Source organism: Cygnus atratus, chromosome 6 (assembly GCF_013377495.2).
Source record: "Cygnus atratus isolate AKBS03 ecotype Queensland, Australia chromosome 6, CAtr_DNAZoo_HiC_assembly, whole genome shotgun sequence".
In the NCBI taxonomy this organism is placed as follows: Eukaryota; Metazoa; Chordata; class Aves; order Anseriformes; family Anatidae; genus Cygnus; species Cygnus atratus.
In genome coordinates this window covers 27,153,107-27,176,311 of record NC_066367.1, presented here as the reverse complement: position 1 = coordinate 27,176,311, position 23,205 = coordinate 27,153,107, and the positions used below count along the sequence as shown (strand labels likewise).

The following is a 23,205-nucleotide window of genomic DNA, read 5'->3' as shown; positions in this document are numbered from 1 at the left end:
TTCCTTAAAAAGGCTTTAATGCAGTTAACTCATAATACTATGCAGCAATGAATAAAACATCTCTGTGTGAGTGGGTAAAAGCAAGACAGGTTGCCTGCTCCTCTCCTTATGCACGCGTGGGAGAAGGTAGCGCTGAGGGCTTAATCGTGGTGAGCGATTGCGTCCTGGCAGACTTAAAGGAAGCTGCCAGGGCTTTATCTTGCAGATAACTCCCTCTTCCCATCCCGCTTCGAGAGATGATGAGTCCTTTCGCACTGGGTGGGGTGTGAATTAAGCTCTTATATGTCTGCAGCTTTGAAACACTTAGTTTTTTCCATTCGTAATGGCTTTTAATTATGGAAGTCATCAAGAAAAGCCACCAGAGGGTTCAGGCCTTGTTGCTGGCTTCCTTTTGCAGTTCTGAATAACTTCCCCACAGGAAGGGTGGACGCGTATCATGTGAGGTTCACAGCTGACAGCTCTTCCAGTAAAGCATCCAAAGCAGAGCCCATGAGAGTGGAAAGTAAAGGAAAATCCGCCCTTTGATTTCATCTAAATGAACAAAAATGTCAGTCACTCAGCCTGCCTCCCGGATAACAACGGCGTTTCCTTCACTGCCAACTTAGCTTAGGGCAAATTCAGCCTGTTTTAGAGAGCTGAGGAAGAGAGGACAGTGTTTCCTCTAACCTGCTACAAGCAGACGTTGGTTTTATTTAATTTAGCTTCATGAAAATAAGATGTGGTGCTCATTGTTTTGCTCTGGACTGAAACTTCTACCCCTCCTTGTACGGACGAACACAACGGCAGCGTGTGAGAACCAGGAAGTGAAACTGCTTTTGTTTCCCCGCGCTGGAGTGCATAACACCAGGAGTAACACTTCATCCGGAGCCTGAGATTGTTCATATTGCTGTGATTTTCTAAACAGCACAAAAAAAAGAAACTGTCGTACCAGGCCTGTGCTTAGCTAGGAGCAGGACATTGCCCAATTTTCAAACTAGCAGCCAGTTTTGAGGGTTTAAAATCCAAAGGAATTGCAGGTTGCTGCTTTAGTAGAGCTGCTCAAAGCCTCTGTCCCCTTTCTTTCCATAACCTTAATTACAGCAAAACTTCCAACTATAGTAGCTTTGTCCAACTAGCAATTGTACAGCTCACAACAGGGAACAAAGTCCCCACAGAGTTTTATGCCTGATGTAAACAAGGCAAACGAGATGCTGTCCAAACGTAATCCCTTTCTTATCAATGTGCCACAAGCTAAAAGGAATCAAATAATTCAGACAAGCAAGCATTTTGCTCCAGAATAATCAGAGTGAAGATGTATCAGTGCTCAGGTATTAATGTTAAATCAAATCCACATTATCAGAATGAGAACTGTAAGAACCATTTAAAATGCAGAGTGCAGTACAGTGTATTTCCAGCCAGAGCAATGGGGCAGCGTGCCAGGGAGAAGATGGAGCCCTTATCGTCTCGATGAAAAATGACACAAACTCTGTTTGAAAATCCAGGAAAGTCTTTTATGCAGCAGTGAGTGTGGCCAGCTGCTCCTTACCCCAGTAAAATCAGCTCTGTTACAGCAGAGAACATTGGAATCATTTTAAGAGGGTTTAAAGCTAAACACAAGAAAATAATGCTGCAATAAACATCAGTGATCAGAAGTAACCTCCTCCCTCCTAGCAGTGAGTAAGAGCCACACAGCACAGCTTTGCTCTGTGTAATGCAGCTGGAGGAGAGGCTCATGTGTGGAAGGTGGAGTGGGATGGAACTGCACTGCTAGCACCTCCCAAAGCATGAACTGGCTCAGTTCAATCACCAGAGCTACGAGGACTCTGCTGGGGCAGAGGATGACCCACACACCTCATCAGGAAACCCTCACATGGGGCATGCTGCGGATGAACGGGTCTTTTCACTTGTGGTGTCTGAAGACAGTCACTTACACACCTGGCAAAGTTCAAGAAATAACAAGCAGTATTACAGAGTGAGATGTTCTTGGTACAAAAGGACAGTTGTTCACCAGGCTTTTGCTCTGAGATTAGAAGCAGGAGGTGGTAGGTAACAGCATCTGGAAAGACAGCAAAAGTCTTTGTTTCACTCCAGCCTCCTCCCAGCTACCCCTGCCAGTCTTTCAGTTGGTGTTGGGGTAACAGGAGTCATTTGGCCTCAGTCATTTTCTTCCCAATATGATGTCTCCCCTAGTGCCACCTCTGCAAGTCTGTCTTTTCTTCCCCATAGATGCTTTCAGTGAATGAGCATTGTTCTGTCCACCACCAGGACATGAACTAGTTCCTCCAACCTGTTTACCTTGCAGTGACTAGGAGCTGTTAAGATATGCAGTTATGAGATGCCTTAACTGTTATAAAAGAGCCCCATTTTCCTGTTCACGATCTGCTTCCATGCCTTAGTTAATTTCCTTTTATAGCAGCAGACTAATTCTGTAGTTCTTCAGCTAGTTGGATCTTCAGTCTATTATCAAGTATTGCAGAAATAATGGCACTTAAGTCCCTGAAGTGCCTGCAAATAAGGGTGGATGTGTGCAAGATGTCAAGGTAAATTTTTATGGTATGAACATGCATAGTATGCGTAGCTCAGTCTGGTGGCTGATGCCTGTATGATCTTTCTTTATATGTTATGTGGTATGTCTGTAGCCAAAAATGATCGATGATATCAGCATTACAAAGTGAAACTTATATTCAGCGTTTTGTATTGTAGTCTGCTTTTAATTGTTTTTGTTGTTTGTTTGTTTTTCCCCAGAGAGTCCTTTCCAATGATCTTGGTGGCGAACAAAGTTGATCTAATGCATTTACGGAAAATTACAAGAGAACAGGGAAGAGAAATGGCAACAAAACATAATGTAAGTTTGCAGGATTGTTTAATTGCTCATTGTAAGTCCCATTACAGGCATTCAAATGGAATTCTCTGCTCACTTTGAACTGAATTTAAGTATTTTTCTTAAAATCGAACATTTACAATTGCACTTTCGACTACCACAAAGCAGTAGCTATAGAGTTCCCTTTGGGTAGGGTCAGTTCATCATTGAAACTAGAAGCTCTGCTGCACACCAGGCTATAACAGATCTGTGGCCATCATGAAACCATGTGCACAAGCTGTCTGCAAGTGATGAGAAACGTGAATGTTCAAAATGGAGGAAGAAAGCACACCCTCTTGGGTTGAAAAAGCAGTCAGAAATTAGGAATTATACCCAGGTGTCCATATGAAGTAGGCTTGTTAAAGATAATGAAGTTACAGGGCTGTAAAGCCTATATAAATCTGGCCTACCATCTTAGATCTGCATTATTCATACTGTAGTTTAGCCTGAGAAATTGGTCTTGGATTGGTGTAGATCACGTGGTACTCCACTAATCACCTCTAAATGCCAGAGCATACCCAGGGGGAAGCAGCAACTCCCATAGGAGGAACTTAGTGGAAAGGTAGAGGCAAACAAGCCTGAGACCTTTTGGCAGCTTGCTGTGCCTAGATGGCAAACTGTGCTGTGTTTCTAAACAAGGCACAATGGGAGTTTGTCAGGGCAGGTCCATCCCATGCCCCCTCCCCAAGGAAGCTCACTTCTATAAGAACAAGTACACCTAGGCTACAACACAACACGTTGTACTCATCTGTAGGTATGTGCTTTGGAAAAGGATGTGTATGCAAATACTTGATCAGAAGGCAATTTTATAAATCTGCCAGAGTGCTGGACAAGCACTCTAGGAGGCTCCATCTGTCTGTCAGACTCTGAAGGAGATCATTTTAAACCGAAGGGGAATTGTAGTCATGAAATATTCATGCACTAGTCCTAATAAAACATGGCAACCAAGACTCTTTGGCAAGTGCTCATCTTTCAACAACCCTTGTCCATTTTCATGTCTGCAAGCACAACTTAGGGGGAGAGAACATTTGACTACACGAAGTCTGATTACTCTTCCCCAAATCTGAGCTTTCTGTGAGCATGAATGTGTTGATAGCAGTGTCATGACAGCACTTTGTTTATTGGTATTTCTCCAGCCTCTTAGGCACCCAATTTCTCCAGCCCGGAGGGTTTTTCATTTTGAAACTAGTTTGCTCCCAACATATTAGCTGTTACAAATCTCTTTTGTCATGTACTTCTCTCCTTCAGATTCCGTATATAGAAACTAGTGCCAAGGACCCACCTCTAAATGTTGACAAGGCCTTCCACGATCTCGTTAGGGTAATAAGGTAAGCTGCAAACACTTGGCTCAATTAGTGCCTGTAGATGGGACATGCAGGAGTCCTGGTCTGGGGAACCAGGAGATGACTTTTGGGGGCCGGAGTGTGGTGGTTTGGTTGGGGGTGGGGGATTTCTGGGTTTTATAAAGCTTCCTTGTTCAGTATGAGCATGTAGATGTTACTAACCAGAAGTTTGCCTTTGCAAAATATCATTATTAGGCAGTTTGAGAACTAGCTGTGGCCATGACAAAAATATGTTAGTCACTCAGCAATGCAAAACTTGCTGTAATAATCAGCTTTAAAAGGCCAGCATTAAAAGCTTTGGGCTAGTAATGTGGGTTTTCATAGCATTGTCATCTCAGGGTCTCGTGTTGCTCTAAGTTAAAAGGACTGGCTCTAATTTTGTAGGTAACTTTTTCTCATTAAATGGAAAAAATTAAGCCATTTTATATGAGAAACAGCATGACCTAATGGCTAAGCCACAGGTTTCCTCCTCAGACAGCAGAGGTTTGTTCCCAGTTTTGGCACGAGCTGCCTTTGTTCGCTTTGGCAAATGCCTGCTCGCCGGGCGAACCCGGCTCCCGCCGCTGTCGGCAAGGTGCTGCCGTCCAAAATCCTGGCTGCCCCGCAGGAAAAGAGGTGCACGCACATCTCAGCATCTCAGCTGATAACCTCACATCTCTGAGAAGATTTGTTTTTTCTGACATGGGTTGTCTGCCAGATTTTTTGGGGCCTTCATTTCCCATGTTTTGGGAGGGTGCTGAGCTGAGATAATGCTCCTCCCTGCCATGCAGTCAAAGTGCCTTGCTCGGCAATTAAACCATGAGGCATTTATTCACAACGTATCTGTACTTGTGAATATCTTAGCACAGCCTCGAGTCAGTCTCCATCAAAAGCAGATGGTACTGCCCACTCTTCCCACATATCTGAAAAGCAGGGGGCAGAAAATCTTTGGAGAGCTGCAGAGCTGAGTTGGAAATGTCCCAAGTTGTTTCCCAACTGTTCTGGAACTCAGCATTAGTTGGCCAGATACTCCTTTTTGTTACAGTGAGCTCTTACCACAATCTATTCTATTCTGGAAAAAAAAAAAAAAAAGAAAAAAGAAACACAGCAAAAATAAGATGGTAAGGCTCTGTTTGCTTTCTCTATATAATGTGACTTCAGACAGGATGGAGCATTTTAATGATCCAGCACTAATTTTTAGCCCTGAAAATGCACTCCATAACATCACAAATAGGTGATCTATTCCTCAGTTCCTGAGTAGTTACAAAGAGTTGTTTCCAGCCACATGAGGCGCCTTCTGAACATAGATGTTCACAAGAGCTTGAACTGTGGTTGAGACTTATGAGGAGCAGCTGAGGTCCCTTGGTTTGTTCAGAGCAGAGCAGGCCGAGGGGAGGCCTCATGGCGGCCTGCAGCTCCCTCACGAGGGGAGTGGAGGGGCAGGCCCTGAGCTCTGCTCTCTGGGGACAGGACCTGAGGCCACGGCATGGAGCTGGAACAGGGGACGGTGAGGCTGGGTGTTAGGGAAAGGTTCTGCACCCAGAGGGTGGTCGGGCACTGGGACAGGCCCCCCAGGGCTGCGTTCAAGGCACCGACCCTGACGGAGTTCCAGAAGTGTTTGGGCAGTGCTTTCAGACACATGGTTTGATTTTTGGGTGGTGCTGTGTGGAGCCAGGAGTTGGACTCAATGATCCTTGTGGGTCCCTTCCAGTTCAAGATATTCCTTGATTCTATGGCTCTAAGTTGGAGAGCAGAGAGATGTTGTGTGATCTGGTTATTTGCCACAATGCAACTTTGCCTGGTCTTTGGACATTGCAAACTGTCTGCAGCCATAGGATGGTATCGCCCACCAAGCACCACTTTTCTTTTCCTAAGTGAGCTTTACCAAATAAAATGTAAATTTACAACTCCCTAATAAATATGCTATTCCTGGAGTGCTTTACTATTTCACAAGCTCCTGAGAGCCCGTGTTAGTTTGCAGGGTGAGGACTCATTTAAGGTTGGTACACTTTGTGCTCCTTGCACTTGGCTGATGCTCACTTTATGTAGTTTTGTGTGTTTTTTTTTTAAACAAACTGTTGTCTGAAAGTAATCCAGAAAGGACTTGGTGACAGAGCTTGCCCAACAGATCTTTAAAAATTCCTGATACACCTATTGTGCTGCAGCAGAGTATATGCAAGCACCATCACAGCAGAAATCTTGAATGGGTGCAGGACGTGGTTTTCTGGATCTCTAAAACCATTCAAGAATGCTTGTGGCTGCTCAGTGTTTATTCAAATTAAAGTATTTTTTTATCTCTGCTTTCTTACTCTGAGCTTTTAAGTTCATGTTTTTCGTGCCAGCAGCCTTCATGCTTGCTGAAAACAAGTCTTGCTAGTCAAAGTTGAGTTGATTTTTTTCAGATTGTTGCAAACATTTGAGAGTTGAGGCTGTAAGAAAAACATAAAATAAAGCAACAATGATTTGTCTCCAAACTTTGTCTCATTCTGCTCCAGATAATGTGGTCTAAACACTCAGCTTAGTGCCTGACATATTACACAGCAAAAGAGGCTGGTGTTGAGCTATTCAAGCTCTTAGGTTTGTTATTTAGACTCGGAGTCTGTGGAAGCTGCCTATGTTCATATGGTTTATCTTGCTATGAAATCTAAGTCTACAGACTGCCTGTCAGGTGTTTGAACTACAAAGCCTTTTTCTGTTGAATTTGCAATGCTGGACTGACTTGAGTGGCTGGTGCGAACAGGTACAGCTCCCCTGAAGCCAGTGGACTTTTTGTCACTATTGCAGCGTGACAAGACTGGGTATAGCTGATGGTGCAGAAGTGTCTGTATAGCACCAGGTGAGGATCTGACTCATCATTTAACCATCAGGCCTCTTTTAAACAATATGACTGAGCAATATCTCATCTTAATGAAAAGGGAGAAGCCATCAGCAGAACATCAGATGAGATGGAAATAGTATTTTAGAGGTTGCTCACAACCCACCTGACTGATGGGGGCTGCCGCAGCACAGTGCAGGAGGGCTGGCAGCTGCGTGTTTCTGATGGCTGATTTCAGGCAGCCAGGAGCATCTTCCTGGGGCCAGCCCCAGACAAAGGCTTAGGGCTTGCATCCTGCTCCCGGTGCACTGGTGCGCATCACAGCTTCCAGGAGAAGGCCAAAACCTTTTTGGCAGCAAACACTGTTTTTTATTACTGTTTTTTGGAGAGGAAAAAAAAAAAAAACATTACCAAGTCTACATCAGTGCAGTTGGCTGGGGGCAATGCCACGTGAAAGTAAATCTTTCCAGGAAGGTCTGTTTCTTTGTACATCCTGTATCAGTTTTGCCACCTTACCGTAATGAGCACTAGCAGCAGTGTGGTGGATGATCTCTGTTTCCCAGGTGAGCATCCCTGTTGATCCCTTGGAGCATCCCTACCTCCCAGGTGAGCTGAGCAGCACTCTGGCAGGGGAGGAGAAGCAGCAGTTCTCCCAGGACAGCTGGACTCATAGTCCCCTCTCAGGACATACGTCCCTGCCGTTAGCCTTGATGTTTGCTTATGGCTTCTTTCCTCTTTCCTCACAAAGGGAGGTAGTCGCTGCTAACTGTGTGGTACGAGAAACCAGGTGGGGGTGGAAGGGTGTATGGAGATGAGTATATATGCCAATATATAGAATCATAGAATGTCCTGAGTTGGAAGGGACCTATAAGGATCATCGAGTCCAACTCCTGGCTCCACACAGGTCTACCCAAAAATTCAGACCATATTGACTAAGTGCACAGTCCAAGCACCTCTTGAACTCTGACAGGCTTGGGGCTGTGACTACGTCCCTGAAGAGCCTCTCCCAGTGCGCAACAACCCTCCCAGTGAAGAGCCACAGCTATGTATATATGCACCCTAAGGTGCCTTTCTGCTGGCTGCCCAGGGTTCTGGATGCCAACACCTGAGCCAGCCTGGTGGCTGCTTGTGCCTCACCTTATATTCTTTCCTCCCTCCCTCCCAAAACAGGCAACAAATCCCAGAGAAAAGTCAGAAGAAGAAGAAAAAGACCAAATGGCGAGGGGACCGAGCCACAGGCTCCCACAAACTCCAGTGTGCCATTTTGTGACGGGAGTGCCTTGGACGTCTCCCACCTCCCCCCGACCCACGGCAAGGCACAGCGCAAGGCCCCGCTGGGCTCCCAGTGGCAGCTCTAGCTCGGAGGAGGCGGCTCGAGGGGTCCGGACCCCGGGGTGATCGGCCAGAGGGGGCTGCGCCTGGGGCGCCGTGGGAGCCATGCTAACAGGAGGCGGAAGGGAGTGGCAGGACCTCGACGCTTGAACATCCCCAGCTCCTTCCAGAGGCCTCCATGGTGTTTGTTTAAAAAAGAAAAAAAAAAAAAAAAGAAAAAAGTGAAAAAGTGTTCGTTTTATCTGCAAACATTTCTCCTTGTGACCCGTTTATGGACAGCCATGAATAGCCCCCTGTTTGGTACAGTCGTGAGTGTCTGTGTGGGGGAAGGGAAAGGGCTTTTCTTTTTTTTTTTTTTTTTTTTTTCCCCTTGTCCTCTTCTCCTTTTTCGTTGTTTGCTCAGCAAGCATTGGGTTGCAAAGAAACATGGCTGGGGTTAGATTTTTTGCACTGAACTCTCTCCTATGCGGCAGTGCCAAAACACGACTTCATATGAAAGTGCATAGATTTGAAGGAAGAAAATGAATTCCAGCTGCTCTGGGTGCTCCAGACATTATGTCAGACTCTGGAGGGCAGCCAGCTCACAGACCATAAACTCCAGCTTAGGAAAGGAGGTTTGGGCTTGGATATTTTTTTTTCTTACCCTTTGTCAAGAGGTTTTGTTTCTGTTTTGTAACTTGGGGCATGTTAAAGTTAAGATGTTTTGTTAACCTGCAAGTATTTAAATTAAAGTAATTTACAAATGGAAGGGTATGTCATCTTTGGGGGAGGGGGAGAAGCAAAAATTGAACTGAATTTGTTTTCTGGGTGTTGAATTTCTCCCTCATAAATGTGTGTAAAGTGGTGCGATCTAAATCCCTCGTTAATATTCCTTAACCTTTCCCTGCAAAGCCACTCTTGGGTAGATGGATTGTTTTGCTTTTCCCAGGCTCATCTCGCGCAGAGACAAAAAAAAAAAAAAATCTGTTTATGGGCTTTGGCTCGATGTTTCTTCATTTCTTCTCCCCTTCCTTGAGAGTTGATGACTTGAAAGGAAGAGGTGTTTTTAATATGGCTCAAGTGGGATGTGTCTCTTCATAAGCTTCGTATATCTAAAACCTTTCACTGAAAACAGCAGAGACTAAATATCTTTATGCTTTGTGAAGAGGCAAGGCAAAAAAAAAAAAAAGAAAAATCTGCAGCAATTCAAGCTGCCAGAAATATGATTGTGCACATCCTGGAGGGAACGCATCTTTTTCACACCTTTACTGGCACCAAGAATTGTAATGGCAATTTTTTCTTTAATTTAATGGATTGTCATCCGCTGGACTGAAGCCATCAGTTCCATTCACGGGGTCACCAACCTCCTTTGAAAGTAACGACTTGCTTTTCATCAGCTTGAATCGTATTCAAATATGCTTTATGGGCATGACTTAAAATATTGGCAGAGCATAAATATTTGAGAGTTGAGTGCCTGAGCACAGAAAGTCATAGAACTGGATATTGAGGAGCCATACGAGATGGTGGATCATCACAAACTTAATTGTGTGTGTTTGTCTTTGCAATCCGTTTGCTGCTGGATTTCGTTTCTTGCCTCTTTGCCAGGTCACCATGTAAAGTGGGAGCTGGCTGCTGATTACATTTCAGGTGAGTGCAGCTAATGAAAACATTTTCCTCATTTGTCCAGTCTTCATCGCGGCCAAAATACAGCAAACGTCTGCAGCCATCTCAGCAAGCTGCTTAGCATCGTGCTGGCTCACCTGCCTCTGCCCTATTCTCTGTGATGACAGATACCGGGGACAGATTAGCGAGGGGGATATTGGAAGGAAATGTTTTTCCTGGTAAAGTTGCAACACCCTGTGTCAACTAAGATCTGGCTTCAGACCATCGCAGTGTTTCTCCCACTGTAGTTTCCTCATTGGCTGAATTGTGATGGCTGAAACCTTCCGGGTCAAATCCTGGCTCTTGAGACTTGCCATTATCTTTGGGGGGTGAAGATCTCCCTGTAGGCATCTCTCTCATTTGTTCCGCCTTCACACGGTGTCTGATGCTTAAAACCAAAACAATTTGCTGTAAACCCATTGTTGCATTCCTTTCTGAATCCCTGTCTAGTCTGACTACAGGCTTTTTTTTTTTTTAATTACAAACAAGTAATGCTATGGGATCCCACACACAAGAAGATGATGGCATTTTCAGGGAGCTCTGCTAATACCCCCCAGAGTGCTTCCACTTAAAAATAACCCGATTTCTGCTGAAACCCCTCATCCTTATTATTTTTATCAAAACCCTTGGGAATGCTTGCCTGAAAACAGCATGTGTGCATCTTGAGTCACATCTGCTGGGTACTCAGCACTGCATGCAAGAAATTATCTGCTTTTTCTGAAAGCATCTTAATTGTTTCTTCAGCTTCTTTAGCAACTAACAGCTACTGCAGAATAACATGGGGAGGAGGGGAAAGGAACAGATTAACAACTAAATATGCATAATGATAAAAGGGGGAGAGCATGCTTCGTTTTTATGTTAATTAAACTGTTAGAGCAAGGAGTGTTTTCCAGCAGGGACTGCATCTCTAATGAGTCTAGGGTGCGCACGATAGGGAAGGGATACAAAGCCTTTTGCCATCTAACTCACCCTTTTGTATTCAGGGCTGTTATCAGACCAAGAGTACTGTTCCTCTGTGTGCAGCACCTGGGACCTGGGTTGCAAGACACTGGCTGATGGCACTCCCACCGCAGAAGGCACCCACTGTGCTGGTGGGTAGTTTATTTTTTGTATGGCACGTCCACTGGAAAGGGACTTTGCTGGGATCAGAGACAGTCGGGAGAAGGATCCTGTAAGGGTATGTTGGGGGGCCATTTTGTGAAGGTCTGAGGGTTCAAATGACCCAATGTCATAAAAAATAAAAAGCCTACAGGCCTATAGGTGGTCAGCTAACAATGAACTTCTCTTAGCCGTCACAGACCTCTCTTGGCTGTCTCAGACAAGGCAAAGCTGCTGAATGACAACCTGGGTACATCCAAACAAACCATGGTCAGATGATGGTGCTGTGCAGGAGAGCAGCAGAGACGGGGAACAAGAGAGCAGCAAGAGCTTACTGGGAGGCTGAGCTTGCTGGGTTTGGATCAGATGGTTCAGTTTAACAAGAGGCCATTGCAGTATGTTGCTCTGTTCCTTAATCTGTCATAATTAATTTTGGCTGGCTCTTTAAACCTACAGCTGTACTAGAATTTGTAAATTGGGCTAGGCTGAGGGTTTTAGATATACATTATGTGTCTAGTCTCGAGAGGAAATGAGCAGACGGCATTGTTAGGCATGGAGAAGACAGCACTGAAATATTGGCTCAGACTTCTGCTGCTGAAGTGCTTGGGAACGAGCCAAATGCCCTAGAGCTATACGAGCAGAATATAGACTATATTATATAAATAAAAATATAAATATATTTTTAAAGAGGCATAGCCTGTGGGCTACGCTGGCTACCAGAGTTCAGAAACGTATTTACTCATGGTGCTGAAAGAGGGATAGAAAGAAGTTTGGCATTGTAGGACTCCCCAAGCCCCTGTGACAACCGTCACATCAACCGGTGTGCCTGGGATTGGACAGAAGAGATCTTGTCTGCAAACCCAAGTTCTTTTAGCTGGGGTTGAATGGACAGTCTACTGTAGGTTGGGCAGAAAGGCAGACCTTCAGCACATGTGCGAAGTGCTGTAGCACATCTACACATCCAACACTGCAGAAAAAAGGAGATGAACACGGGGAGTGTTGCAGTGCTGGGATGTAGCTCCCTGAGCAGGGATAGGAGGTGTGCTGGGGCCAGCAGTCACACAGGCTCTGTTCTGTGTTTGTTTAATGCCATTTGAGGTGCCTCAGGACATCCAAGGCATTTGCCCGGGGCTTTCAGCTGCACCAAAGAGGTCCGTGCCTTTCTGAAGCAACAGCTCACAGCCAGGTAAGATTCACTCGGGCATCAGAAATGGCTCTATAAACGTATCTTCTGGCAGCTACTTGAGCCCATGGTGGCTTAAGAGCCCTTTTCTATTTCACAGCAGTGCTCTGAGAAAGTCTGTGGGTAGTCAAACTCCTCTTCCTCAAAGTAATCCCACCTGTTTTGTAGGAATCACCAATATATCAAAACAAAGTCTGAAAGAAAAGTCCCCAAATTTGTGACATGTATTAATTGCATCTTGCAGCCTGAGTGTTCTCACAAGCATCACTTGCACTTGTGAATAATTCAATGTTTGGCTATTGGGGATTCCATTGATATTATGCAGGCTTTTTTCTTCTTTTTCTCTTTCATGCAAGGGCAATAAATATTTTATAGATGATCTCACAGACAGTTTCACTTTTCTGGGATGACATGGGACTTGCAGCACTATGGAGTGGGGAGACAGCCCTGGGTGTGCTGGATCCCATGATGGGGATCGACGAGGCAGAGATGTGCTCCAGGTTGGCTTTTGTTCCATCCACCTGGCAGCTTCCTGCTGCCTCCCTCCAGCTCCAAGGAGCTCCCTGTAGGTGGCCAAGAGGTCAGGCAAGCCACGACTTCCCAGGGAAGGAGAAACATGCGGGTGCTGCCTCACTGCTGCATGGAGTGCCAGGGAAAGGGAGGATGGAGGCTCACCATTGGAGTGTGAGGCCCACTTGGTCACTGAGCGCAGGGGTTAGCATTTGTGACAGTGTTGTGCATGTCCAGAAGTGGTAGGGACAGACAAAATCACCTCATCTTGCTCTGATTTCCAGCCCTCCCCCTGGGGCTGTCCTGCAGCTCAGGGCCTGCACAGAGCAGCGCGAGCCTCGGCCTGGGCACCCGGTCGGGTGCTGGAGCCAAAGAGGAAGGACCCGGACACTGTCCTGGATTTCCTTAATGAGAGAGCAGGAGGAGGAGGAAGGAGCTTGGGGAACTGGGGCTCCGTCCTACAGAGCCAAAGCCTCTGTGGGTCTGGGTAGGAGACACCGTGCCATGGTCAGGACAAGCTCTGCCCAGAAATCAGCCTGGCTGAACACGTTACAAGCCGGCCCTTGGCCTGCCACAGGCAGAGGAGATTATGGTGCAGCTCCCCTGACAGCAGCTCCCTGCCTGCAATAGTTGTGCCTAACCAGCCCCCCGGGGCCAAGGCAGGATTCGGCATGCCTCTTTGCATCTCAATAGCCCCCTCTCCCCTGAAAGTGGGAGCCTTGGCGCTGGGAACCTGCTGAGCGGCCTGGGCACATGCCGGCGGGGCAGGGCATTCAGAAGGAGCTCCGCAATGAGAGCTGTGCTTTCAACAGCAGGCCCTGGGACGCGAACCGACAAAAAGCAGGAAATTTGAAGCGAAGGCTGATGCGCCCGGCTCTGCTCACACAATTGTGGCGGCCAAACAAAGCACAATGGTGTGAGCTGGGGACAGGGTGCTGGCCAGCCCTCCCGCGGGAGCTTCCTGCCTTTCCCTCATCCTGCTTTCCCAAACTTTCCAAGAGCTTAAGCCGTTTTCTGTCGTCGAATTTCCCACAGAGCTGGTCACAGGGCTTTCTTCCCACGTTCTTGAGGTCTCCCTGTCCCTTCTGGCACCCTCTGGCCAGAAGGGTGAGGTCTCTGGCAGGGGACAGCCTTGGCAGGAGGTGTTTCATGGAGAAGGAGATATGCAGCAGGTGGTGAGGATAGCAAAGTATTCATGATTGATGCTCTGCTGGCGTTTGGGCAGCGTGAATGATGCTCTGCTAGGGTCTGGACAGTTTTACTGTAGCATGGAACAATTATTCTGGGAAAATTCACCTGATAGCTGCTGCCATCCAAACAGAGAAATTGGCACTAGTGATTTTGCAATTCAGGACCTCAAAGTGTTTTTCAGACATTCATGAATCGGTCCAGACCATTTTGCAGCTGGGACACTCGGAGGCAGCAGATCTTGTTCCATAGGTTGCAGAAACGAGAGTGCAGAGATCTGAAATGTGGGGAAGGAGCAAGGTGCAGCTGGTGAGGTGCCGGAGCACTGCACACTGCTGGGACTTGTGCTCGGTTTGCCTCAAACTGAGAAACTGCAACTAGTATAGACTTAGCTGAAGATAAATACTGAATGCTGAAAGAACGGGTCTAAGGCCAGCTATCCTGAGAGATTCAGTCCCTGATACAAATGGTAAATACCTACTAGATAAATACTTCTAAAAATGGCGTATTTGCCAGTATTGTAATTGATTTCTTTTTCCTAAACAATCCATCTCCTTCCTAATTTGGGATTCAGATTATCACATTGTGGAGGTAAAACAAGAACGGAAAAGGTCACAAGCTCTATTTCATACAGGAAAAAAATGTTTACTCTTTGTAAAGCACCTTTGGGTTTATTTACATGACTGCTTTGGTTTTTGTTATAGAACAAAAGCTTGCATCCTGCTTGTCCCACGCAGCCCCCAGTACCAGTGACTGCAGCAGCGATGCAGGACAAGCGAGCGAGCACCAAGCTGCAGCACAAGCCAGGAGCCCACAGCTGAGCTGAGGTTTCCTTTCCAAGGGGCAGAGGCTAATTCTTGCTTTTAATGGGGCAGGTCCTTTGGCAGTGTTGTCCTAAGGCACCGACAAACAAGTGCTGCTACCCACTGCTCCTCTCAGCATCCTGACTTTCAGAGCTGGCCATGTAAGTAACGTCATTAGTGCCCGTGCTGGATAAAGTGCCTCCTGTTTATCAGCCTGACCAGTGCTACAGGGAGGAAGGCTGTCTGTGTGTTTCCTATATTTTATTGCCAAGTAATGCCAACTCACAGGCTTATTCAGCCCTAGCAAGGGTCTCAGTTGGGTTTCCTTTTACCGTGACCAGTATGGGGCTTGTAGCATTGAAAAATCCCTGGAGAGCCAAACAGCAGAAAAAACTTCCCTAATGCATTAGTCCATTCTCTGTGAAGGTTGGGAGTAAAACTGCCCTACAAATGCTGCTGAAAAAGTTGTTGAAGGGGGAGAATATAAAAGACAACCCAAGCAATCTCCACTTGCATTTTTGGAAGATGCTTTTTACAATTACTGTCGTTGGCTAGTCAAACACTTACCCCCAAAAAAAGGAAAGAAAAAGTGGAGGAGACAGCTTCAACCAAACAGAAGATTTCAAGCAGCTCACGGACTTTTTCAAATTGTATTGATCTTCCAAAGCCTGTTAGTTAGACTTAAACCATCATGACACAGTGCTTACTGAGTAACTAAAACCTTTTGAGAGTTCACATTTTATTCTCCAGGAGATCACTGTAAAACAAAGGGCTGAAAAATCCCATTTGGATGTGAATCTTTAATATGGCTGTTTGGAAAGCTGCTGCTCTGGCATTAATTTGGGCAGATAATCAAATAAGTGTTAAAGCACACAATTATGCAAAGATAAAATTAGGACAGAAAAAGCTCTAACTTAAGCCAAAAGAAAACGGTTTAGAGAGACCATTTGACAATGGCCTTTCAAACAAAATTAGAACAAAACACCGGGGTTACTTTATATTCAGGATTACAGACTGGCAGCCGTGCTGGTGGTACCTGGTATGTAAATATAGGGCGAGCGTTTGTTTTATCCCTCAGAGGCCCCTGTGGCTGGTAACTGGAGCCTTTCTGTTGAGCTTAAGCTTTGGGTCGGGCTCCGTCACCTTCTGAGCAGGCAGTCCCCAGCTCCTTTCATCAGCAGCGCTTGCAGGAGGCGCAGGAGCAAAGCTCATAGCAGAACCGAGCTCCAACAGGAGCTCCGTTCAATTACGCCCTAACATAAAACTGTAGCTAATGCGCTTTTACCAGATGTCCTGATGAAATACTATTAAGAGCCGGTGCATTGCATTAATTAAAGTGAGATTTCGTAATGAATTCTTCTTGCAAGGCAGACCGGGGATGAAGCAGTGACCTACATAACCTCCCTTCGCTTCGAAGCAGCTTCACGAAACGTGTCCCCGGCTGTGGCACGACGGTGCTGGGCGCTGTGCTGGGAGCTGAGCAATGCCCTGTGGCACCAGGCCAGCTTGGGGCCCCGTGCAGGCAGCACCCCGCAGCAGCAGCAGGGCCCTGGCCGAGGCAGGATGGCTTTCTAGGTGTAACAGGTGGCTTTTGAGCTCTTCCTGGCTGTGCTCAGCGAGCCAGTGGTCTGACCCTCTGCCGTACAAACAGTTAAACGCGCTTTCATTTGCATGGACAAGGCTTAGTCTGTGTCATTAAAATATAATCCACGATGCACAACAAAGGCACAGCTGGCAGGCTCAAACCCGTTTCTGCAAGCGCGTTAGGAGAGCAAGCACTGCACAGCTCACGTATGGGGGGAGAGGGCGGGCAGAAGGGAGCCCTCTGTTCCTGGCATATGCTTTTAAAAGAGAAAACATGCCTGTGAATTCCGCTTATGCCTGCATTAGTACACTTTTATCCGTGCCCGTGGTTTAAAAGATTAAAAGCTCCATATAATGTCCCTACGCTTCAGCAGTGTGTGCTGCACGGCTGAAGCAAGGCGGGATTGAGCCAGCACATCCTAATTGCCTGCAAGATAATGGTGTCATTAAAGCCTCGTGCCCCTGTGAGCCTTGTGCTCCTCGACAGCAAAGATGCTTTTACTGCTGGTTTCATGGGAGCCCTGAGCCGCTGCTGAACCACACGTCCATCCACCCAGAGGTGCTGGCAGGCTGCGCTCTGCGCTTGCTTTATTTCCCTGCTTCTTGCTTCTCAAGTCATTGGAAAGGGGAGGGCAATGGAGGGAAATGCAGACAAATGTTGATTTTTCATCAGAAAAAAACAGGATATAAATCATATCTTATTCAGTTAGAAACTGTGAGGGAAAAGCGGCTGCAATGCTTCCAGCAGCAGGACAGGAGCGTGCTTCTGGGAAAGGAGGTACGTGCCACAGAATGCCAGCTTGGCTGATGATCTTCAATTCGGGAATTGTTTTGGCAGAAAAGCTGTGATCTGCTTCTTTATTCATACAAAAGGCATGCAGCCCTGCAATGACGCCTTAATTCACAGGACAATTTCAATTAGGAGATGACCTCACTTGAAAACATTCAATTCTGCTGTGTAATTTATTCCTCCCTGCCTTGGTAACACGGCAGAACGATGTTTATGCAGGTAAATTGATCACGTGCCAGTTCATGGGGGTGCGTTATTTCTTTTCACCTGCACTCCCAGCCCCACTGTGCTTGTGCTTTGGGAATTGCCCTTCTGCTGGCTCTGCCCTGCTCAGTTGAGGATTTTGTGTTCGCTGGGGTCAGCATTAAAAGGCCACCCAACAGTGACAGTGACAGCAGTGGTGGCATGCAGAGATATCCAACTAATAGGTGTTTTCTGCATTTTTGCCATAAAAAATTGAAATGAAATGTATTTAATATCTAAGAACTAGTGTGAGTGATGTCTGCTAAGCCAGTACAGTGAGCTGCTTGCCTTGCAGAGGGCCTGCCATCCGTCTGACCTCATAAAACCATTGCAGCTAAATGTACTCTCACTTATGCTGAAGAGACTTATGGTAAGCCATTACAATATAATCCCGAGTGCTCACCAAATGCATGCGTTACGGATAAAATTGCTTTGCAGTGCTGGTGCAGGATACTGCCGAGCGGAGTACTTGCACTTTGCGGCACACAAGTAAACCAGCGCTGCACGAGTCAGTGCCCAGATCATGTTTCCTTTCACATTTTCCTTCTTTTCTGCCCGTCATCCTCTTAGCCTTTGCTCCTCCATCACTAGGCTTCCATCTCAGCCCCACGGGGCTCATTCAGGACCCTGGCGCAGGCAGCGCCCAGCCACGGACCTGCAGCCTGCAGAACACGAAGGCAGAGCTGCAGCCAGTGCGTTCACAGTAGGGGATGGTTTTCTTCTTGTTATAAAGGAGCGATGCACAAATGGCAATAAATCCATGAGCATTTTGGCTTAATCCCATCTCTGACACAAGAAAGAAAACCCTGCCTGACAGCCACAACCTCTCTGGGAAGAGTCGGCTCTTCCTATGTTTCCCTAACTATAATTTTACTCGGTCATGTGCTGTCATCCTCCAATCCTTCTCCAGTGTCACTTGAAAAAATCTGTTGTCGATTATAATGACAATGCACTGAGGATGGCTTGCAGTGGAGAATGGCGCTTTATAGCAGCCGGCTGTGACAAATCTGGGCTGCCAGAGAACATTGTGTGTGTCTTAGAGGTTATAGCTTTTAAAATAAAACCCTCGTTCTCGTTCCCTGGGGCTTTTTAATGAATTGCCACATGTAGCAGTGCCTTAAATGAAGCATCAGTGATTAGCCATGTACCCATCTGACTGTGGCTCGCTGCGAGGTATTTGTGAAATAAAATCAGGGCCAGCACCCTGCGCAATGCAAACCTGCTGGAAGAGCTCTGCTGACCTGCTGGTGATAAAGGTACCCCCAACTTTAAAGGCAACGATGCCATAGTCACCAAAGGTGCAAAAGCTTTCAAAGAGGTGGGATTTCAGAGGCTGCCCCATGCCCTGAGCCACGCACCAGTTGCACCACAGTCCAGGAAGCGGGCTGAGAGCAGCAGGTGCCACCCTGAACCCAGGATTATTCGGACACCTGGACAAAGGGAAGTCATGGCTCACGCTGCTGGCAGGAGCTGGTATGAGGCCAGGAGCAGTGGTTTTGCCGTACGACCCAGGGGAAGCAGTTCCTGTTGGGTACGTGCCCCTGAGGCTGCCCAGGGTCCCCTCACCCAGGGCTCTGGGTGCCCAGCAGTCCAGGCTGGCCGATACCCAGCTGTCCGTGACCTCAGAGCTGGCAGCCCAGCACGCTTCCTCGCTGCCGGCCCCGTGCCCGTCTCCTGTTGCTTCTGGGCTTGCCGGCAGCCAGGGTAGATCTGGGTCAGCGTCTTTCCGCAGCATTTCTCTTCCTTTCCTGTCTTGGCTGGCAGAAGGGGATGTGCCAAGACAGCACTGAAGGGCCATTGAGTGGTGAAGGACAGACAGGGAATGGCAGGTTTTGGTTTAACTATGTAGAATCTGTGCATGAATGCACAGACACACAGGGCATGAGCCGGCAAATTTCAGTAAAAATCAGAGTCTGATATACATGTAGGAATATGTCCTGTTTCCTCAATGTATTACACAGATCCATTTGAGTCAGTGGGAAACTCAATGTTTGCTTTTCTACTGTGGTTAATAGCTTCTCAGTTTTTCATAATTTTAATACATTATTGTTAATATATGTAGCAACCTAAGGTTAAAACCGTACTTAGAACCAATGCAACTCTGACTGTTGGGAAGTTCACAGAAGAAAACAAACCAAAAAGTCCATCTTGTCCCTATCCCCTATCTCAGAAAACGTGCAGGAGAACTGGGATGAGTAAAAGCTCTTGTTAGTTCTCTCACGCTTTGCTGTTAGTGATTGGTTGATATTTCGGGGATGGAATAATCTGTGGAAGTTGTTTTCTGTAGCATGCGTTGCTAACCCTGTGGTTTCTTAAGAAGATCCTTTTGAAATTAGACACAGCTTCTGGAATCTACCCAGACGCTGCTTTTCAAGCCAGCAGCATTGTATAAGCATCATCAATCATGCCACTGGCTCTCATTGCTACTGTACATCGCCTTTCTACCTGGTTTGAATTCCTAATTGACTCGGACTCACCACTGACCGCCTCAAGGAGCGCGGTGGGGCGGGTGGGGGGGTTCAGGGCTTCCACAGCTGGAATCTGGAGGCTTTCTTGCAAATTGCACTGATAAAGTCCATTTCCTTGAGAAAACAGACGTGAAGCAGTTGGTAGCAGGGTGAGTAAGAGTCGGATGTGGTGGGGTATGAGACGTACGAAAGTATGTACGGCTGGCTCCATTATCATCAGACCAGTTGGCCTGGCAGCTGCTTCTATCATGTGTTTCAGGCTCGTGTGCTGTAACACAAGCACATGAGAAGTTGTTTGGACAGGAACGGAGCAGATAATTCAAGAGACAGACTGATTTTCTGATTTAGGTACAGAAGAAGCTCTGTGAAATGCGATTTTTGATGAAGGTTTTCTCTTACTTTGCCTAGCAAACCACTGCTGCTCTCCCTTTCCTGCATCTCTCATTTTACACCTAACTCTTTGTTACAGTAAGCAATGTTAAGAGGGTGAGAGCACCCCATGGGCTGGTGACCCCAGGCACAGCGATGGACCAGCAATGATGGGCCATGGCCCTGTTCAGCTGCAGGCACAATACAATCCAGGGTGACTTGGAGCTACCTTTCCATCTCAGGTGCAGAGAAAGCACAAATAGGAGCTCAGTTCACATACAGAACATTTATTACACATATAGGACATTTATTTCACTGTTTTGCATCCCCTATAGCCCCCCACCCCACTTACATTAAGCACTTACACATGCTGCTGGAAGCCAGGGCAGCTGTACTCATCTATCAAAGCCTGTCAGCTTGAGAACATAGGCTCTTCCCATTAATTAAGCAAATGTAATGTGATTAGCTAAGGCTGTAAATGTTTCACTTAGAAAGCTACAAAACACTGAGCCTCACAGCCCTCATTTTCACACACTTGTGCAATCTTGGATGCTCCTCTGGGGCTGAGAGGTTTGTTCTCAAATTTCTGCATGAGAGAAAATGGGAAGATGTAACAGAAAGCACTCGGGGTGGGTCTTACTTTGTACTCTTTAAATTGCTGTTTGAATTATAGGAACCCGAAGAAGAAATTAATTTCAATGCTTCTTTTTTTTAAAAAAAAAAATAAAAACACTTCTGCCTACCTTTTGAAAGGGATGTAACAAGAACTGCTGGAAACTGAAATTTCGGTAAGAACGTACGCCTTGTTTAAGCTTTCTATGTGCTTTGATGAAAAAATATATACTACTTAACATTTAAAGATCTAAATCGGGGTACTTTCAGCTGTCAAGCTGAAAGCACATAGAACATTCAGTGAAAGCTGGATGTAGAATAAGAAAATTCTTGGAGTTAGAATAGTATGAACAAGACCAACTTAAGGACTTAAAAATCTAGTGCAGGATAGAGGTGTCTAAATCCAATACTGTGATGCTGAAAAGCATTGCTTCAGCTTTTGGCAGACTCTCAGGATGTTTGAAACCTGAAGGCACCTCCCTGTTTCCCCAAATGTTCACCGTCATTGTAACTTCTTGCTCCCTTCCTCAGTATGTAACAGGCATCCACAGTTCTTTGGGATCTAGAAACTTAGCATTCCTTTCCTTAAATCCCCATAGTGGCTTAGCCTGGTAGGCATGCACTAAGAATACCCCAGACAAAGTGGTTGTGCCTACACAGACAAATCAGGCCACTCCCAAGCTGCTCAGAGGGCTCCCACCAGCTTGCATCCACACATGGTTCACTGAAAGTTAAGCCCAGTGCCTGGTGTCTTGCCCTCAGTGCTTGGGATCAAAGTCCTGGTGCACCCCATGCTTTCATGTGGATGTGAAAAATACCCTGGACTCCAATCAGAAGAATCATTTCCTGAAGGCAAATGCTTTTAAACAAACCATTCCGCCAAGCCCTGACATACTATGTGTAATCTTTTAGATGACCCAAATTGCCAATTTTATTTCCAGAAATCTGCTGTTTTTTTCTCCATGCAAGAAGTTACCATCACGGCAGGCAAGGCAAGAGTGGGGATGTGTGCCTGGTGAGCTCCTCTCCTGCAAGACAAAAAGCTTTACTGAGGCTCCACAATCGCTATGTCATCGTTCACAGAAACGTCCTGAGGGACACTGAGAGGAAAATGTTGCTTGAAAGCCCTTTACCTCCCTACCTGCAACTGGCCAGAAAGCTGAAGCTCTGGGCGGGCAGCAGGGAAGGGGTGACAGCCCCTAGGTAGGCCTGCAGTGCTTGAGACCAGGCCAGGTCGCTGTGGAGGCCTGTTTGTACAGACAGGGCCATGAACGCGGCTGGGTTCTTCTGACAGCCGGCCGCCACAGCTGCTGGAAGGGACACAGCAATGCCACGTTTTGTAGAGCTCCTTCGTGCTGGGATCAGCAAGAAGCAGGAAGCCAAGTGTTAAATTGCTTCTTGGCTGAAAGGGATTCAAAGAGCTCTCCCTGTGGAGACAGTGCCTCACACAGGCATGTGTGAGCTGTTGAGTGGAGGAATTCCCCATCTCTCAGGGACTAAAAGTGGAGAAAAGGACTGCCAGGCCTACATGCACTTGCAGAAGAGGATGCAATGCTGGAGTTTCATGTTTTGGGCCTTCACCTGGCTGTTAGTGTAGCTAAGAGTCCATAGGACTGATCAGTTACTGCAACATCTCCCAGCAAGTGGCTGCAGGTGTCTCGAGCCCACCAGCAGTCACAGATTGTCTTTCCTTATGCCGTTAGACCCAAGTCCTCAAAGGTGATTTCAGTGACCGTAAGATACTGAAACAACTCCAGGAGCGTACAGATCAGTACCTTTCAAGGACAAACAAGCTATCCAACTGATTTCTGAGGGCACATCAGCACTGGAAGAGATGCCAGGCAAAGTAATGATATTCTGAAAAGCTCCTAGGAACCTGGATCTAGTGAAAAATGTGTCAGCCTGATGCACAGGATATTATGAAGCTCTACCAGGTGCCCTTCTGCTTTCCCAGGCAAGATCCTCTGAAGTGTTGATGCCTCAGTGGCATTTAGATGGCTGAATGCTTTCAGAAATTTGATCTCCACCTTCCTGAGAAATGGGAACTTTTCCCTACAACTCATGCTATTGAGGTTTAGCCTCCACCAATAATACCAGAAGCCTAAATATTTTATCCAGAGTACCCAAACAGCCTATTTTGTACCTCAGTTTGATGCTGGCATTCAGTTAATATTAATGTAATGGTTCCTTCAAAAAGATTGTAATGATATTTACCAACACAGTCACCAAAGGGCCATTCATAACTTGTATATATAGTTGCAATTCAGCATGTGTTGTGAGTATTTTATAGGGTTAGTCTTAACATCACAAGCTAATAATACTGAGAGCAGGGAGATGGGTAAATCACAGGGGACATTACACTCAGTATATAGCTAACAGTGATTAAGTAGTCTGCTTTCAGAAGAAAG

The 23,205-nt window shown here is 46.4% G+C and overlaps 1 protein-coding gene across 5 annotated transcripts in view; it reads left to right on the top strand.

Moving 5' to 3' along the window:
• Nucleotides 1-9,056, top strand: part of MRAS (muscle RAS oncogene homolog) — a 41,082-nt gene extending 32,026 nt beyond the window's left edge. For all 5 annotated transcript variants that reach the window (XM_035572037.2, XM_035572014.2, XM_035572031.2 and 2 more), the window contains 3 exons: nucleotides 2,725-2,824; nucleotides 4,088-4,167; nucleotides 8,147-9,056. In XM_035572037.2, coding sequence (XP_035427930.1) covers nucleotides 2,725-2,824; nucleotides 4,088-4,167; nucleotides 8,147-8,246 — 280 coding nt within the window. In that variant the 3' untranslated portion in view covers nucleotides 8,247-9,056. The remainder of the gene's footprint in view (nucleotides 1-2,724; nucleotides 2,825-4,087; nucleotides 4,168-8,146) is intronic.
• The last annotated feature ends 14,149 nt before the right edge of the window (nucleotides 9,057-23,205 follow it).